The sequence below is a fragment of the Falco peregrinus genome, chromosome 5, assembly GCF_023634155.1.
Source record: "Falco peregrinus isolate bFalPer1 chromosome 5, bFalPer1.pri, whole genome shotgun sequence".
NCBI lineage: Eukaryota > Metazoa > Chordata > Aves > Falconiformes > Falconidae > Falco > Falco peregrinus.
Window position 1 is genome coordinate 76,416,220 of NC_073725.1, and position 19,863 is coordinate 76,436,082.

At 39.7% G+C, this 19,863-nt stretch overlaps 1 protein-coding gene across 1 annotated transcript in view; it reads right to left on the bottom strand.

Moving 5' to 3' along the window:
• Window positions 1-19,863, bottom strand: part of CREBBP (CREB binding protein) — a 97,374-nt gene that overhangs the window by 6,121 nt on the left and 71,390 nt on the right. The window contains 12 exon segments of the mRNA XM_055807002.1: window positions 20-301; window positions 574-735; window positions 3,943-4,110; window positions 5,513-5,678; window positions 6,147-6,260; window positions 6,706-6,852; window positions 7,705-7,855; window positions 11,837-11,904; window positions 12,397-12,474; window positions 13,699-13,755; window positions 14,500-14,580; window positions 19,742-19,830. Coding sequence (XP_055662977.1) covers window positions 20-301; window positions 574-735; window positions 3,943-4,110; window positions 5,513-5,678; window positions 6,147-6,260; window positions 6,706-6,852; window positions 7,705-7,855; window positions 11,837-11,904; window positions 12,397-12,474; window positions 13,699-13,755; window positions 14,500-14,580; window positions 19,742-19,830 — 1,563 coding nt within the window.

A 19,863-nucleotide genomic window follows, 5' to 3' on the forward strand; every position in this document is an offset into this window, starting at 1 on the left:
TCTGGTGATATACACCTACCTCACAGACAGTGCAATGCCACCTTGTTTCCACATGATGTTTGCACTCATTGCACGTGTAGACAAAGCGATCCTGCCCTTGAGTGTGCAGTTCTACCAGCATGCAGAGCGTGGACCACTTGGACCGGCGTAGCGAGGAGAACTCCCAGTGCTTATCTCTGGCTAAGGTGAGGAAGGCATCTCGCCCATCCATCAAATCACAACTAAGTAATGGATCAGGGTCCACAATGGGAGGCAGGGTGTTAATTACAGGCCCAGCATGTAAATGAATCACAAAAAAGACCTGCAGATAAATGGGGGGGAAAAATAAAAATAAATGAGGTTAGATAATCTTGCAGGAAAAAGCTCATGTTCCATGGCAGTAATGGTATGCTACAAACATTATCTAATCAACTTCATTTAGGCTTATCTCTTCCAATATGTTGTTGCACAACAGAAAAAAGTTCTAGTGCAATCACAACCTTTACTCCTCCTGATTTTTCACTTCTCAGTATCACCAGGCCTGGATTTACAGGATTAAAATCTTCTCTGGACACTGCATTATTGTGACAGTACCTCTTTATGCTTCTCCATAGTGGCATACAGCTTCTGAGACAAATCATTGGACACATTTGGCATGCTGGGTTTCTTCTTGTTGGCTCTGCTGATGCTACTCTTATTCTTGTTGGTTTTTTTGTTGTTCTTTTTCTTGGCGTTCTTGCTGTCGCCCTGGCTTCCCTGCAATAAATGCACAGGAGAGGTGTTACACTTTACAGAGCTCTCCCCCATTCACTGTAGCTGAAAGAGCAACGCTTCTGCCGTCAATAGCAGAACTTTGTGCCAATGCCTGCGAATCAGCAATACCGTGTTAAATATATACTATCTTCCAGGAAAAATCAAAAGCCAAACTGGCAGGCAAACAAATTCAAACACTGTTTAAAAATAGATTTTTAACGTATGCATACACATTAAATAATTTGTATCTTCGACTTTTTTTTTCCCATCTCAAACACTGTACTTCAGCTTCCACTGCTTGCTTTACAAGACCTTATAGATACCTGACGATAAAATGAGTTATACATAAAATAAGATTTAAAAATGTTCCAGAAGTGCAGTGTTTTGCTTTGTCGTGATTTGTGGTTTCACATACTTGCTTGAGCTCTGACTTTACTGCTTGTTTTACAGGATTTAATTATGGGCTAGAAAAGAACATGCAGGATTTGAAACTAACAAAATGCTTTACTCTGCATTCTGAAGACTTATGGCTGCATATGCAACTCCAAAAATAAAAAAATATCCCCCAAAACCTTCACTTGTGTCTAAATTACAACACAGACCACAGTGACCATATACTGAACACCAGATATAAGCGGAGAGTAAAAAATAGCAGATGATGCTATTTAGATGACCTGCGAAAACAGAAATAACTTTTAGAGACTTCTTATGTCCTTGAAAAATAAAAACCCAAACCCTCAGCAGGGAGCTTGCCACTCAGCAAAAAATCCCCTCCCTAACTGCTACAATGTGGGTTATCGTAATATTAAAAATAAGCTACTGAAAGGCTCTGAGAGATATATATACACACACACATATATATATACAGACACTCAGATGTGCACAAGAAAGTTTCATGAACACGATGTACAAGCAAACACAGGGTTTACCCACAAGCATATTTAGTCAAAGAAAACAAAAATATTCCAACTGAAGAACACAATACTATATACAGAACTGTTGCCGTCCTTCCATTCCATTAATTAGGCTTACATAGGAATTCCCTGTCCAATCTTGGGTTTTCTGTAACTAATTTTATTGCCTTTTTGATCAAACCTGTTTGGAAATTAAAATTATACTATTTCCTGGGAAACCAGACAGAGCTCTGAGTGATTTGAAGGCATCCAGAAATGAGCTACTGTATGTTCCCACCTTGACTTCTCTTCCCCAAAATTTTCTACCCCCGATGGACGCGGAGCCTGTTCTCCTTTGCCTATGTGTTCTGAAGCCTCAGTGTAAGATTAAAAAATGTAAACACAAAAAGGAACAACAGATTGAAACTTAGCCAACAGTATAAGTCTTAAGTTTTATTTCTATTCCACCTTTAGCAAGTTTGCATTTGGTCAACTGTACAAAGCTATTCCAAAATGTTGTGAGTGCCAAGATTGGTTTCGTACTACTTCGTTTTGATAGCATTTAACATATCCAGCCAGGTTTGCCAGAGACGCCGATGGCATGGTTACTCAGGGAGCCTTCACAATCCTTTTTCAAGAATTTCTAAATACTTACCACCTCTTTAGATTCTCCTTAACTGATACTTGCAGCACACGTTGACTTTCAAAAGCTTTCTCTCCACATATACAAAGCTTAGGACTAAGAATTTAAAAAGAGATTGACAGATTCTGTAGGGCGAATTGCAAAGTTTCATCAAGTGCTTCTAGACATGGCGATCCCCATGGCTGGGCACAGTTTCCTCCATGAAATGACACAAGTTTAAGAGACCGCACTGGAGAAGTTCTCATGCTTTTAATTTCATTCCTTTTTTCTACGCGAAGTGGCAAAGACCACACTGTTATGTGTTTTGTTGCATTCTTGGATGACATCTTCAGCAACCTGAATGCAGATTTTGTTTCCCTGCTATCCCAAGCAACATCAATGGCAGTAAGTGGGAAAAAAAGGATGCTAGCAGTCAAGGCTGCATCTCCTCACTTTAGGCAGACAATTTGTATGAATTTCACAGTTAGCTGTTCTGCGCTTTTTAAAACACTTCCCCCCCCCCCCCCCCCCCCCCCCCCCCCTTAGATGCAGAGGTTTACACTGGTGTTTTCACTGGAAGGGCGTGCTACAATTTACTGGAAGTGATACTGTTAGCAAAAAAGGACTGCAACTTAAATTCCAAGTCCTGTCTTTCGGTTACTTTTATACCGCTATGTTTGTTGAAATATTTCAATATTTTAAAAAGTTACATTCAGCAGGAACAGAGTGAAAACTATTAACTTCATGGGTCCATAAAACCCATAAAACCAAACTGTATTAGCTGTGAAGGAGCTGCTAAGGTTTAATTGAAAGAACTTTCTGACATAATGAAATTGATGGATTAAGGTTTATCACTCCACATCAATCACACATAATATGTACCGTATGCAAATTGTCACAGCATCTAAGCTGAAGAGAGTTTTTCCCCCAGTTAAAGCTTTTGGTTCCACCTCAATCAGCCAGACTTCAGATTTCCCCACTATATTCATTTTCTAAATGCGTTGCTGCAAATCACAAGTAAAAGGGGTAGTATAGAAGTGCTGAGACCTGGTTTGGTTTTGGTTACAGATACAATCAAGACACAAATTAAAATGAACAATGAAATTCTGGCCAGAACCCTGAAAAAGGAAGTTGTTGGGTCTTCTTGTTTGTTTTTTTTATACACAGAGAGAACCCTGGTGAAGGAAAACAACCACCAGGACTGGTATTTCACACCAATGCAAAGCTTGCAATAAATATTTCTAAATTTCAGCCCCTACTGTCGCAGATGACCACAAATACCTTTGCTTAGCAGCTTTTTCAGCTTTGAAAAAATACAGCACCTTTCAAAATGCAAATACTGAAGGTGATTTGCAAAGGTGTGAACCAGAAGCTCAGCCACATGGCTGCAAGCAAATGCAGCAGTCATGATGCAATCCAAAAGTAGCTTAACACATTTCTCTGAGAACAGAGATGCTGAACTGACATAACTGACTCCTGGTTCTGTTAAAAAACCAAAATAAAATAACAAGCCATCAGTATATTTATTACCCAAGAAAAAAAAAAAAATCCAGAAATGCAGCTGAAGGGAACCCTAGTTTAATGTCTAATGTGAATGACCTTCTCTTCTAGTTTACTGGACGTAAATGCTCTGATTTATTAAGGAATTGTCAGTTTGTGAGCCAGAAGCAAATGTAGCATATAAAGTTAACTCACCTCTGTTGTTTCACTAGCTGCAGTACTTTCTTCCTTTTTCCTTTCCTCCTCCTCCTGCTCCAACTCCTTAATGCTTTCTTCCAGCACATTGGGCCAGAAATCACCTTCAAAGTAAGGCAGCTCCTTGGCACTCGTCAGCCTGTCCTCAGTTGCTTGTTTGAAGATGTCCTGTTAGGCGCAGAACACAGTACCAACACGTAAGTGAAGACCTCTTAGGAGAGAGGGCAGAACTACAGCCACAATCCAGCGCTACACGGAAGAGCGGTGCCTCACCTACAGCCCATGCCCCACTCCTGGCAGGCCTCTTCCGGCAGCTCCAAAACTGGCCTGGAATACCGCCCACAGCCTGCTCCTGTTCCACCTCGGAAAGCGCCGAGGCTCTCCTGAACTGACTGCAGGATGCAGGATCCTGACATGACGGGAGAAACTAAGATACCCCTGGAAAATGCAACAACCCCCTCCCTGGTAACCACACCAATTAAGAATGAAGCTACCCCACGCAACTTTTCCTACACTGCTCCTGGACAAGTGCAGGACTGTTCTAGTGCCAGCAAGCACATCTCACCCAGCCCTTTCCCTTAAAAATCTGAAAGCACGTGAGCACTTCAGTGCATGTGCCTGGGCTGTACGTCACAGGGGCGGTAAGCCTGGCAACTCCAGGAGGAATCACTGAATGCACCAGCAAACTACTACACACAGGAGTACTAAAGCCTGGTTGCAGAAGGGTGTGTGTGTGCAGCCTGCATCCTTCGCTGACTGCTGGCTGAAGCTCTCTGGGGCAACTGGCCAGGACTGGGGACCACCAAGAGGAACAGGTGCCTCATACAGTTGTTTTGGAGGTGTTTTTTTAAGTGCATTGCATTTAACAAGCACGTACAAGACTAGCCAATCTTCTCTGGATTAATTTCAGGACCACCTTATTAGGAGAGACACAGATTTTCTAGCTCTTTGCTATGCCAGATCAGATGCCAGGGCTTGCTATCTGCGCTTCTATTCCACACATCTAGTAACTGTCACTTGCAATCAAAACATCTCTTTTTTTCCTCCCCGCACTGTCACTACCACGAGGAAATTTTTGTAAAGTTTAGCACGTAAGGAGTGGCAAATGCTACCTCTGCCATCACCTTTGCCATCTTTAACTTATTTCCTTGGGTATGTGTGTGACATTCTCCAGTTATGAAAATCATCCTTTTTCTCTTCAAGTGAAGAAGCTGTTTTAGAAGCAGTTTTTTTGACTTCACACTAGAGGTCCAGTGTTCCACCCCATCAAGCAAGTAACTTCTATAAACCTTAACAACCTACACACACTTCCTTGCCTGGAAAACTGCAGTGAAAAAGAAGTATGTGAAGGCAGGCTCTTGCGCACTTCTTTTAATGCAGAAACCAAACCTAAAGAATTTTCAGCCTGAAAGACAGAACCCTCCAGAAAAATCTAAGAAAACGCAGCCACTAGCTGAGAATAAAACCCCTTGTACAGTACTATGATGGTTTCACGCATTATGAAACAGTATTAGCTACCTTCAAATGAAAAGCCCCCCAAAATTAGTTCATGAAATAAACAGTAGCAAACCTTGTAGTCGTGAATGATTCTCTCAGCAAATGCCTTGTCCAGCATCTTCTTATACCATTCTTGCAAACGTTTGGGTTTGGGTATTTTCTGATCAGGCGGATGGCAATGAAAAATATAGTCATCTCCTTCACTTGGGGGACAGGCCCAGATGTGTCCTGTCACATACCTGTGTTTCACACACAAGAAAAAAAATAATCTTAACCATTTTGACTACCACCTTAAAAATAACTCAGACAAACAGATATAAATTCAGACCTCTGGCTTCCTTTTTTTTTCCTTCTTCTTTTTTCCCTCTTTTTTCTTTGCAACAAAGACACTGAGGCAATAACCTCTATTTGTACAAGGGATGAGAAAAGGTCTCAGATATAATAGTGAAGCTTAAACATCAAGTGAACCTCTGATAAAAAGAATGATATGCTGCCAGTTTAAGAACCCTAACAACAGAAAAAACACCTTAGTGATAATATCCAAATTTCTCTCTCCACTGCAGAAGAGGCATGGGTTCCACACATCTCAGAGAGGGCAGAAGAAAATAGACACTATCCCAAGTGAAAAGCTACTTGGCATCCTGGATTAAAAACAAAACAAAAAAAAAAAGCTACGAAAAAGATTTATGTACAAAGATCTCACTCACCCAAGTTTCTTCACATACTCCAAATATCCAATGAGGATTTCATGATAAACTGCAGTTCGGAGACAACGGGGGCGGAAGAAATGAATACTATCTAGATACGATATGTACACACGCCTATAGTAATGAGAGAAGAATGATAGAAAATCATGTACGGCTGAACGTCTGCTTTGTCTGCTGAGAGCTGACTTGTATACTAGATACATATACAGCCATACTGAACAAAGACAAATTAAAGATGACATTATTCTAATGCATATTTAAGCATCTTATCATAATATAAACAGTTCTCAAAAGCAAAAGATGGGCAGAATCTTTTTAGACATCAAGAATATACATAGAGAGACAAACTTTAATACAGAATATAAGAAACTGTAACATTTTACGTGACACTTGCTTTCCCCTTCAAAGCCACCTGCAGTCACAGGGTAGGACTTATTTGTGCCACATAATTGAAACGTATCTCCTGTTCTTCTGTGTTTGAGAGTAACTGCCCAGTGAATGTAGCGAGATGTTCTCTGTGCATGCACCTCCAGTACAGGAAGCACAGAAAGGAGAGTACCTTGTATTTGGAGGGGGGCAATCCGAGCCGTACTCCTGTACGTGCATGCCGAAGAAGCACACATCTACTCCGTCTATCTCCTCAAATGCAAATAGAGCTTTGGTACGGTAAGGGAAAGATTCTGACATCTCACCAGAATCCACAAATCTGAATGAAAGGGTGATGAAGAACAGGAGGGGGGAAAAAAAAAAAAAGGATAAAAAAAACAAACAACAAAAAGCCTATTATTAAATCTGTGTCCTAAAAGAACGAGGAAATGCTTTTCAACCTTATTTTTAAGGTTTATTTTATTATTATGCAGAAGTTAAACAGGGTCAGATCAGAGCTGCATTAAAACAGGGAGTCCTGTTACTGTGAAACTCACAGAAAGACAGTTTCCACATATAGCTAACGTATGACTGCACAGGCAAGCATTGAGTACAAGAGCATCCTCAGAAACCACAAGCCTTTAAATATATTGCAGAGTAGAAAACCTGATACATTATGGTGAAGTGATGTCACATAAACACTGTCTTTATGAATTAAAGCCAAAATACTTCATAGAATAAACCTTTTCAGCTTTTCATTTACGAGGAAGCAAATGAAAAATAACTTTTGAAAGCTAAAGTACTTCTAAAAACACAGCAAAATGAAGGAACAGTAAGGAACAGAATCTCAGCAACTGTTTCAAACTAAACTATGAATTTTGTAATGCTAAGCAAAATGTGGTCAGACTTTCTCAAGATTAATAATACAAAGTCACAGTATTATAATCAAAACCAGGCTGTCCCCACTACTCCCCCCCCCCCCCCCAGTCAAAATACAACTGTCACCTCCTTTGAGTTTATTTACTGCATACTGCTTTTTTTACCTTTCATAATCTCCCTTATGCCTAAGTTTCAAATATGTGCAGAGGGATTAAGGTGCAAATTGGCACAATTTTGCAATATTTATGCAGGGAAACTCCAAAATTAAAAGAAAAAAAAAAAGATTGCATTTATTGTAATTAATAGAACTAACCTGGATTTCATTCCTGGTTTAACTTCTACTGTCTTATCTGAACTGGCTACTACTCTGACAAAGACCTCTCCAGCTTCAGGATGATTCTGTCGCCGTAAAAATTTGTTTACTCTGTCTTCCAAATGGTTTCCTAAACGTGTAGTCTGTAGCCCTAGAAATGAAGGGGGAGAACATGACGGAAACGTTATTACTAGAGAAATCACTGTTAAGTTCAGGGTGTTACCGTGCTTGTAAAGTCTTTCAGCTTGCTTCTCTGTATAGTAGCAGTAGGCTTTTTTCCCCCTTTGTATGAAAATTTGATGTTTTTATTTACGCAGGCAAAATTAAAAAAGCAAACCCATCCATGTTTTTACACAAGCCTTATGTGTTCATACCCTGCTGCGGAAGCTAAAAGCACTATAGTGGGGAAATTACTTAGTAAGTGAACTAACAAAGGCGGCTTTACATAGCATTTTTAAATTTGCAGGCTTATTTTATGAACACTGCAAATGTTTTCTCCTAACAAAAACACTATCTGGCTGTTTGACAGAGATTACATCATTTTATAGATCTGGCTCAATGCCACACCTTTTCAAGCAAAGCAAAGCAAATCAACAGAAATGAAAAGCCTTTTGACTTCAATGGAGATTTCATTGCTTTTCCTTTTCTTTTCTTTTCAAGAGAGCTTTTAGATTGAACAGTTACAGTAATCTGCACATAAAGCTTAAATAGTTCTTGCACAGCGATAGAGGTCTTTAAAAGTTCAAGTCCACATATTGTCCAGACCCACTCTCTTGGTCTCTATAATTAGCTTTTGTCAGGAGAGCTGTTGTTGTAGTATTACAGGATGCGATGGTTTTCAAATAAATCCACACAAAATTAGAGAAATTAAGATGAAGATTTTGGTTTAAATTAAGAAAACAGAAGTAGCACACTATTTTGACTTGAAGATTTATGACTATTTCTCTTCTCCTGCTGTACTTATTTTACCAGCTCGTATTTCTACTTCATTTTTATGGTCAATCTGCTATCTCTTCCAAAGCAATGGTGCAATCTACAGATGTTCGTTTTCCTAAAATGCATTTAATTTTCAGCTCTCCATTGCTTCATTTTTCGGTCGTTCTTTGGCTACTGACAGAGAGCTGTTGGTTCTTCTTCCTGACTACTGAGTTTGCATACAGAATGCTGCAGTGAAACATCTATGCTAAAAATTATTTTAGGCTCCAATACTGGGGAAAAAGAGTCACGTATATTCAAAGGAAGATCTTGCTTTTTAAGGGATTTATACACTTACTATTTTTTTTTAATCAGTTTATAGAGATCACAAAACATGGCAATCTTGTTTTACATCTTTTAGTCTGTCCCCTTGTCCAGTGAGATTCTGTTGTCATAACCAGCACAACACAGTTTAAGTATCATTTACTTGCGGCCCAATAATTAAATTTAAAGGCAGGTTAAAGTAAAAATACACTATGCCCTTTACCAGTTCCAATACACTGGCCTTTCCCAGAGTTTCCCAGCCGAATACAATATACTGGGCTTTCCACAGATTACAGAAGGCAGTTGATTTTAAAGGAAATTCAAAGAACTGTAAAGAAAATTCACAAATAATTTCTGCAGGAATTATTTCGTTTTGTTGATTTCTCTGAAGACAGAAAAAAAACCCAGCTCCATTTCAGCTAATGAGTTGGTACATTTTTAGAAAGCCATTTTAGTTAACTCTACTGTCTTGTTGTGTTTTCATTTTATCATCTTTCCAATGCTAAGCAACCAGAGGGTATCTGCTTCCTTCCTTATGTTGCAATGCATTAAGACTTGAAAAACAAACAAAAAAAAGACCAGATAAGCAGATAAAAGAAACAGGCAACACTAAGATTACATGCACTGTAAATAGAGGATCTAAAACCTGCATATTTTATTAGAACATGCAAATCCTTTGGGAAATCAGCTTGATTTTGGTTCTTGGACACCTCTAACATAAGTACTTCCAGTAAAAGCTCAGGCCTCAACAAAAACTGCAGCACAGACTTGAAAAAAGACATAGGGCAGATAGGAAGAAAGTCAGACTTCTGGCTTACTGTGATTTTTTTTTCAGGAAAGTACTCTGGGTGACTTATTTGTCTGGATATCTTGTCTTTGAACATCTCTGCATTAGCTACTGGTTAAGTAATATTGGTAGATTTTCTTAGTAAGAAAAAGACTTCAAAAGTTTGGAATTTCACAGCATAATCCAGCTGTACACTGGTTTACAGGTTGTATTTGGCTTGCTGTCAGTCAGTTTTATGCAACTTGTGATGTGGTTAAGATAACCATTTTTACTTAATATACCTTAGAAATATGAACATTATCATAACAGCTAACCAACAGCTTGCAGCTGAGGGACATGCTATCTTGATTATTAGCAGTTGTGCTAGCACGCTTGAGAGCACGGAGAAATATTGATGGCAATTCTGTAAGTAAAGGTTTTTATGGGGACTGAGGGGGAGAGGAAACATGGTAATGTTTCAAACTTTCATCACTCGTGTTTGTTTTCAGGTTAGTAGTAAGACCATGGTTTTGACAAGAGCAGGCTCTCCTTCCTTGTTCTGGTATTTTCACTAGAGCGTTGTTAAAGAAAACTGATCTCAGGAGCTGAGCCCACCAGTGGATTACAGCTGGCAGCAGGACTCCAATCGTCATGTGAAAAAGAAAACAAGATAGCCAGACAGCAAGGAAATGAGAAAGAAAAGATCAGTGGAAAGGAAAAAAGCACCATTATTTCCCTGTCCAGACCTCCAAGGAACAGAATGGTTAATGGTTACCTTGAACTAAATGGCTGGTTACTCAAACTTTAAGTGACGTCACAGAACAACTGCAGACATGGAAGGAATCGCATACTTATTTAAGACAATTTACATCAATATATGCTGTAAAGTCAGCATATAATAGTAGAGACATCTGTTTAAAATGCTTATCTAAGCCTACATTTTTAATTCATCATTTTATTAATGTTCTCCTACAATCTTAATCTGTCTTTAATGAGACTAATTTTAATCTTTTTAACAATACTACCTTCTTCCATGCGTCAGGTTACTCCAGAGACCGTTTTGATAACTACAACTTAGCATGTCTCATACAGCATTATCATCTCCAAATTACCCCCCTTCGAATCTCTTATTATGCAATCAACCACAAAGTTATCAAGAAGTTAGATTTAATGCAAAACCATGCCTTTATTACAATTTGGAAGATTCAGGCTTGCAAAGTCACAGCATGACAAGGTAATAATGCCCAGAACTTCCAAGGACCAAAGAAGAACAGGGGAGGAACCAAGTGTACCTGCAACTTCTAGTTCAAGTGGCTGAATCACCCTCTTGGCTTCTACACTCACTTTATTTTTCTACCCCATGCCACTGACACTGCATTTCCAATGCTAGTCCCTACTCTCTTCCCTGCCTCCCCAAAACATGTACGAGTAGAAGTTATCAAATTCTGTTGTCTGATGTTAAATGCAGGCAAAGAACACCTGTGTAAGGATTACTAAGGAGACTCAGACAACTTGACCTGACATCTTCTGGCACTCTCTTTAGTGCCCATTTTAACACAATTATTTATGACAATGGTTACTTCCAAGAAAATCTGGACACATAGTACAATGGGTTACTAATTCCAGCGGACAGTTCTTATACCACAGTCCACTCCAGCAGCAAGAAAAGCTCTTCAAATACATTAGTACTTGGCACCACCACAGCACACCTGAAATGCAGTACACCTCGTTACTACATGTTATTTGAAGGGCACAGAGGTGACAGTAACTTACCACAGTTTCAGCGCTACGTGGAAACATGCCTGAATACAGCCAGTGAAGTGCATGCAGCCTTATGTTTCTCCTGTTCTGTTTCCCCCTCCCTTTTTATTTTTTTTATCTTATAAAACTAAGGACATGGATACCTCAAGCAGCATTAAGACTGACCAGAAACACATGAAGAGCAGGTCTTTACAACACTGATTAAAATTCCGACAGCTGCCAAAGCCTTGGGCTACACTACTCCCCGTTTTGCAAATGTTCCTGTACTCTCTGTCATGACTTCAGAAAGTCTCAATCAAAAAAATCTCTTAGGGGTGGCTGGGAGAAAATGAAAGTTAAAGATAAAAATAGAAATATCAGACTCACTTTTAGCACTGAATTTGTTTTCTTTGCGTGTTCTACCAGTTTTCTTCAGACAATTATCACAGACAAACCTATTGAGAAAAAAATTGTCAAACACTTAGCATAAACCCAGTATCAGCTAGCTGAAACCCAATGTTTGGATCCATAATTGAAGTGTCAGAGCACAATACAATTTTTTCTGGATTTGAACAGCTTGTATCTTTCTATTTGAGGGACTTAACACCTTTATGAGCTGGTCTAATTCTGCCAAACAGTTACACCTGCGTTTGTGCTCTGTAGTATACAAACTTACCTCCAACCACCTTCCATTGTTTAGTAGTTAGAAAGAAACCACAGAAATCTGCGTATATGAACAAGTTGGTTTCATGCACATTTTCATCTGCATATACTGAAATGAGACCCCAAACACCAAAAAAATGTATTTTATTTAGAAACGCTTCGTTCTTTTGTACTCTGTTCTTAAAAAGGCAGTGACTGCACATTAAAGAGCAAAGGCAGAAAATCTTAATTTTCTAAACCACATTGGTCTTATACAAGGAGTAAAAAACTAAGAATCGGCTTACCCGGAAGGCCAAATAATATCATAATGTAATACACAAATCTGGTGCATCTTCCGACCACACTCTTTGCAGTCAACAAACCTGAGAAGAAAAAACAGCAGCTGATCACTTTTGTTGTTAGAAAAGTAATTTTCCAGAATTCAGCAAGGACTTTTGAACCCTCTGCTAAGGATTTAATCAGCTTCAGCAGGCCCAATTTACATGTCAGTTAAAAAAAACCCCTCATTAGAATAGCTTCAATGTCATGCAAAAATAATATATATATATATATATATATAGAAAATGTACTAGTTTAAAAATGTGAAATGGGCTGTCATGCACAACTTTTCCTGGATCTTTTCTATCCTCTTCTAAGCAGAGTTCTAAGTTTTCCCAGCTTCACAGAATTCTGCTCAACAATACCTCCGCAGATTTAATTTTCAATTGTTGCAGCAACCACAAGCTGACTAAACGGTTGCTCAACTTACTGTAAACGTAAAAAACTAGTCATTCATGAATCACTGTGCCAAGAAAGCATGTATTAGCTTGTCTTTGCCTGCACGGGTCTGCTGTAGTATAGTATGTCAAAATTCTTTTTTTGGATGGGAAAACCGTTACAGGTTTTCTCAGTCAAGACTGCAGCGCTGGTTACGAAGCCAAATACACCGGGGTCCATCCTGGCAGTCTACCTTTAAAGGTCTGGGGGAGGAGCTCTATTTAGTATTTGCAAAGATAAAGAAAGGAACCAAAATGCACTGCATATCAAACTGCCAGAGACCAAAGTAAGAGTAAGATAAAACCTCATTTCAGCTAGTTAAGGACAGTAGGAAAAGCAGCACAGTGCTACTAAAGGAATGTTCAACTCTGCTTTGACTAAACTTCCTGAGGCTAGTAAACGCAAGGGAGGAGGATGGCTCTTTCAGTGGGCTAAGCCACCAAGTGAAGAGAAAAATGTGTTTCAAAAGTCTGGCTAAACCAAGAGGAAAATGCAGAACTCCCCACCAGGTACTCAGGGCTTGGTGTGAAAGTCTGTACAATGGGGGCCGTTTTCAGCCAGTTGTGCAGAACACACCTTAGGAATTACCCAAATAAACAGAACCAGAAACTGCCATTAAACAGGCTCATATTTTCCTTCTGGGCTACCAATGGTAGAAATGAAGTTTGTATGCTGTGCTATGAACTCTAGAGAAAGATTCTGCAGCCTGTTTGGCCAGAGATGGGGGGGGGGGCGGGGCAGGGGGAAGGATTTTTGATTTCTGAAGGGCTGGCTAAAGGACAAGTCAAAGCGATGATATTATCCTAAGAAAAACAACACTCGGTACTTACGGCTCTGGATCTAGTGTATCATTTTTCTTCTTTTCAAACTGATCCTTAGAGATGGTTCTAGAGACAAAGAGTTAATATGAAAACTCAGTAGAACCTTTATATCAGAGGCCAAAACAACACGCTTCTCTGAATTGCAGCAAATGAGCAAACTTGTAAGTCAGAAGAAAGCATATCGGTATTTATTTTCTATTCAGAGAAAGCAATTCAGTTCTTTTTATTTTAAGCTACAGAAAATGTTTTTCCCATTTCACTTGTGTAAATTAAAAGCAAAATAAGAGATACCCAAGTATACACAAATTTAAAATCATAAAGAGCAAGGGAAGCTATTGTCAGTAAAGCAGCCACCTTCCAAAACGGCTCGTATTCCTCAAATCTTAGAGCATCTTATTTTCTCGTCAGGTTAAAGACAAGCCATTGGTTTCATAAACAAAAGCTGTACTTCAAAAGGTGAGACGTCTGGATTAGGCGAAGTCTTTCATTTGAAAAGGTAATGGATTAGTGACATTTATTGACACAGCTTCCACCCCCAGCCCCCAACCACGTTACCTAGCGCCTGCCAGCCCCTGCACCTAGTCCACAGGCAGCTTTTGGGCAGCGCAACTTGACGCAAGCCGGGCAGAGGAGCAGACCCACCACAGGAACAACTGTTAATCATCTGTTACTGTGAAAGTCTCCTCTTAGTAGCGAAGTAGGTATTTCCACGCCACCACCACCAGCCACAGGGTTTTCCTATCAGCTCAGGACTACATGCCACCCCTCCTATCCCAAAAGGCAGCATGCAGGAGAAAGGAAGCTACTTACGTTTGAGGCTGGGAAGGGTCATCACCCAGGGTGACATTCTCCCCCTGGATTTCAGTGAAACACTTCTCACAGAAGTGATACCTGTCAGCAAGAAGGCCATATTTGGGTGAACTGGTCCAGCACAACACACAGCCACCCAAGCACGGAGCCACCAACCAGAGCAGGGCAGATCACCACGACGAAAGGGGGGGCGTTGTTGGTTGATTGATGGGTCAGTGTGGACAATGAGGAGGAACAGAGGGGAGGGGAGGGCAGGATTAGAGAACAGGGGAGGGAACAAACAGCACAGACGTAAGAGGTAAGACGCAAACACCAAGACAACACAGAGCAGAAAGCCAAGGCAAAGCACAGATTAGCATTCGGTCTCATTTTATACAATACTAACAACTTGTTCGTTGATCAAATTCAGAATTTGGGGAGGTTTACTGAAGTAGCTACCAAGCGCTACGTTTGTATAGACTTCAAATTTAAGAATTTGGATTTGATTTGCATTACTTAAGGAAAAAATGCTCTTTGATTCCAGGCTTGTGACAGACCGAGCTTCCTTTAGGGAAAAAAAAATAGCCTGTCAAAAAGCTTTACAAATACATTTATTACAGATTTAAGTAATTAGAGAATATGCTGAAAGCATTTACTGATTTGTCAGTAAAAACTGTAAAAGCAGGAACACTTGGTATAAAAAAAAAAATCTATAAAAATATTAAGTTCAAAAGTTATTTGACTGTAAGATTAAATGTGACCAATTGCTCAGCTAATATTATTTAATATAAATGAAACCAAATCCATACTCTAGACAAACATTTAACAGAAATGCAATTATGGGTCAGAGTTTCCAGCCCTTTATCTATAAGTACAATATATGTATATATGTGCACAACATTAAATATTGTACATACATACAATATATTTATCAGGTACATTAAAGATGTGGAATTAAGCTTTACAAATTGAATGTGAGGCTAGGTACAATTTTTGGTCACCAGACCAAGAGCCAATCCAAGTTATACTCAGCAAAACCAACACTGCAGTTTAACAAACCAAGCTGAGTAAATTGGAATACAACTCTACAAAAATACAATCTGCATTTGAAAAAAAAAAAACAAAATCAAAGTAACACAGATTTTGGTGGGGTTTTTTGGGGGGGCAGGTTTGGGGTTTTTTTTTTTGTTTGTTTGTTTTGTTTGTTTTTTTGTTTGTTTGTTTGTTTCAGATGAACTGGAACCAAAGTTGTCAGGGTCATTTAAAAAACAAAAAGAAAAAAAAAAGAAAAAAAAAAGAGGAGGCTAAATGTTTGGAAAGGATATGAATTCACACATGAACAAAGGTAACAAAGAGAGGCCACAGCTGTAAAATGCAGGAAGGCCACAAAGGATCATCAAAATAAAGGAGCTTTATGGAGGATCAAGAGTGAGAGAGTATAAGCAGCAATGGCAGCACAGTAAAACGCAGTTTTAGTATTCAAACACTAGAATCGTAAGAATGGTAAGTATAAAAGGCATCAAACAAGACTCAATGTCACAATGAACCAACAACTTAAGGGATGGAGATTAATAAATATGGCAGCTTGCCCCTTCAAACACATACTCATACACTTAAAACTACTGGTGACAGGTCTCCAAGGCTGTGCTTTCCTGGAGACAACAAAAGCCATTTACAGGCACTTATCGAAACGTGTGGATCAGAATTTCCTCCTGCGACACACACTGGCTGTCACGTCACCACTGCACATTTTCTAAACGCTCGTGAAAGACAGCCCAAGCAAACAGCAGCAGGTCCTTCAGCAGCACCCGATGAATTGGGGAAAGAGGTTTTGCAGAGCAATCTGCCGCCTCCCCAGGCTGGAGCCCAGTCCGTGTTACCATAGCATAATTTATAAGAGCCTGAAAACTTCGGCGAACTCTGCCAGCTGGCTCCGGCTTTAAGAGCTACTCTGCTAGCCAAGAACCACTTAAATGCAGCAGCACACTGAATACTCCCTCTACTGTGGGACTGACACGGAAAGGAAAAAGGTGTATTTTATTCTAGTTAATATAGCCCACACTGACATCGCCACATAATCACCTTCCCAGCAGGGCAGCTGCAGCTACGATAGCCACCACGTGAGCTAAAATGCCACGGTCCTTGCCCAGGGGGCTGCTTGCCAGCCTACCACAAGTTAAAACTGCAAGTGACTTCTCTTCTCCTGGGTCAGCTCAACTGGGATGAAACACACCACCCTCCCACGGAAAACAAAGGCTTTTGGAGCTGGTAATGCAACAGAACAAGGCCAGGATAAAAAAAATATTATCCCGTTAATTTGTGAGCACTGGGAATGATGAAGATATTAGGGTTATTACAGTGTTACAAGGGAATTTCAGGAGTGGATACTGTCACTGCACATCTCATTTACACTGACTTCACTTGCCCCTCACCCTGTATCACTACACTGATACGGTATCAAATATCTTTTTTTAAAAAAACCCAAACATAAAAGGTTCAGAATTTTATATGCCTTCACACAGTGTCCACGTCCTTTTTTGTCTATAGTGTGCTGCTTCAAATTTTTCTTCAATTAAGAAATCCCCACTAATTATTTTCCGTATTAACAAGGTTGTTCATTTTAAGAGAAGGGCTGAAACACAGGAGGACCCAAACACCAGACTATGCAGCCAGAAAAATCCATGGTCAAGGCTCCTATTAATACTCTGCTACATTTAAGCAATCCCAGAAACGGTTAATTCTGGTCCATTTTTAGAATAATTCATGGGCTTTCAAAGCACTTGTGAAACTGAGGAACGAGACTGCCTTCCCTATCAGCTTTAAGTTACACCGCAGAAATCTAACTAGTTCCACCAGCACAGCTATTGCACGTGTTCACGCTGTGGCTGCGGGACGCTCGGTCTCACAGGGGTGAGCGCTTTGCTTCGGCAGCATGTGAAGCACATGCTCCAGCAATCTGCAGATCTGAAGGGGAGCGCAGGATTTCATGTGCTGCAGAACCAAAGCCTAGCACTAGCAAGAGTCAAGCCTTAATCCATGATATTAAAATGAGGAAATAAAAATTGAAATACAGTGAAAATGAATTACCTGAAGATCATGAACATTTGTTCATAAAATAACCAAGGTGAAACAATAGCTATAACTTATTATGAATATGGACCCTCAGAAATGGAGACTTACTTGTAATTCACTGACTTTTGCATGTCACTACAAATATTCAACAAACCCCAAAGGCAGCATACAATACTCTAGTTATAAGTCATAGAAAATCCAAAGAATGTACTTCTTGCAACACATCAAAAATGAAAAGCTTTTCAAATGCAGACTGTTTAGGTGACTGATTCCCACTTATCAAAGAGTAACATTATGGTTCAATACCAAAGACCAGAAAATGCTCCATCTCTGCATTAACAGGTGAATTTCCAACTGTAATTTAAGTGCATTCAAAGGAAATTCTAGATTAGTAATCGGATGCTAGTACTGACATGAAATACCTATCAGTCTTCTCAACTTGATGTGCACACATGAAGAATATGTCCTGAACTCATTAACCTAAACTTCTGAACCAACAATTCTATACCAAATAATTAACTTCAATCACTGAACTGTAGTGCCAGAATTAATTTATTCAATGGTGCCTAAATATTCTTATCCCAAACCCACAACCCTTTCTCAAGACATCTGGATGAACAGAAATCTGCACCTACTTCTGTTCTGCTACTGGCCTACTGACACATAGACAAATCACCTCCCTTTCATTACTACCCTTTTAGACTAAACTCAGTGTAAGTGGACTATCACGTTTATAGCAGGTAAGAAACAAGTATTGCATGACCGCGTCCAGAGGAACCCACTGCCCCATCAACCCTGTATTTCTTGCTAGCAACCAACATTGCCTTCCACCGAGTAATCCGAATGATTTAACACTTAACTTAAATAGGAAAGGTGCAACTGAAAGAAAAAAATGACCCCTTCTTCAGTTATTTTTCAAGTTGCTACGGTTTTCAAATACAGTACGACCTGGATGTGTAGTATGAAAAGTATTTAAAACTACCACACGGAGTTGGTATTTAAGGGTTATTTTTTCCCCACTTCCAGTACTGAAGTACCATCTCTTTAAATGCATTTTAATTGCTCTATTTCTCTTCAGACTGACTTTTTTTGGGGTTCACAGTGGCTGTATAAAACCTTTTTTAAGAGCCTGTGAATATGCATTCCCCTGCATGGCCTCCCAAAGGCCACCTCAGACCAATGCGAGATGACACGTTTTCATTTCCCACCCCGTGCTGCTTCAGCTCGGTGCCACACCAAGAGCCTCGCTCCATCTTACAGCACGTCCGTGATGCAGGGACTACCCTGGGAAGGATGAAATGCAAGCTCTGGCTGTCTGAATTAGTTCTGTAACTGTGGTTAGCCAACAGCCTGCTGCGCACTTCAAAGCTGGCAAGACTTATAGATGGCCAGGTCTCTGGAAAGTAGTTCATAACTTTGTTTTAAACAGAGAAAAGGAAGTTTGTGACTTAGCCCATTTACGTTTAGCTTTTTTCTGGAGCGTGGGGGGGAACATCTAAGAAACCAAAACCAAAGGCAAGTTCTAAGTTCACTTTGTAATTATAGCACTGTTGATTTAGGCATTACATGGAAAATTAATATAACAATTGTTTAATAATCACACAAACGCCAAATCCTAATATTAATTAAAAAATAATGGAAACTATTGTTTTCATAGCTTCTCGTAGAGTGTCTGGTAGTTTTCAATGTTAATTCAAATCTAATTTAAATAGAATTAAGTACTAACTAGGAAGAGAGAATGTAAGTCTTGCAATGAATCTCTGTACACTTCACTTTGCAAATTCTGACACTAATTTGAAAACAAAACTGTGTATTTTTACAGCTCTCCCAGAAGAAGGTGACATGATGGCTCAGTGTCTTTTTGCAGTTTTGCCCTTCTCCCTCCAGCAAGCCCTGCCACTCGTTTTGTGGAGAACATGGACAACTTCCCTTCCACTTAAGTGGTGCGTGGTACAGCCTAGCTAACAGCAAGCACAGAAGTACAGCGTGTATCAAGCTGAAGTACAGGAAACTAAAGGGTCACCTGCAAAAGGATAGCATGCAAAGATACAAAAATAACTTTTTCCTGACTGAGCTGACAAAAGAAAGAAAAAGTTAATAATCCTCCTCCTCTGTATGTGCACAGAACTCAAAGGACTTCGCTTCCTGAATCGCCAAAAAACCCCACCCAAATCCAAAGTCAAGGACTTACCTGTTCTGGTAACTGTAGTAGGCAGCATCACGAGGAATAGTACACAGCTGCTTGCCATAGCAGCACAAGGTCTGTGGAGAAAACTCATACTGCAAAACAATGGTGAGAAAAGAAGCTTTAAA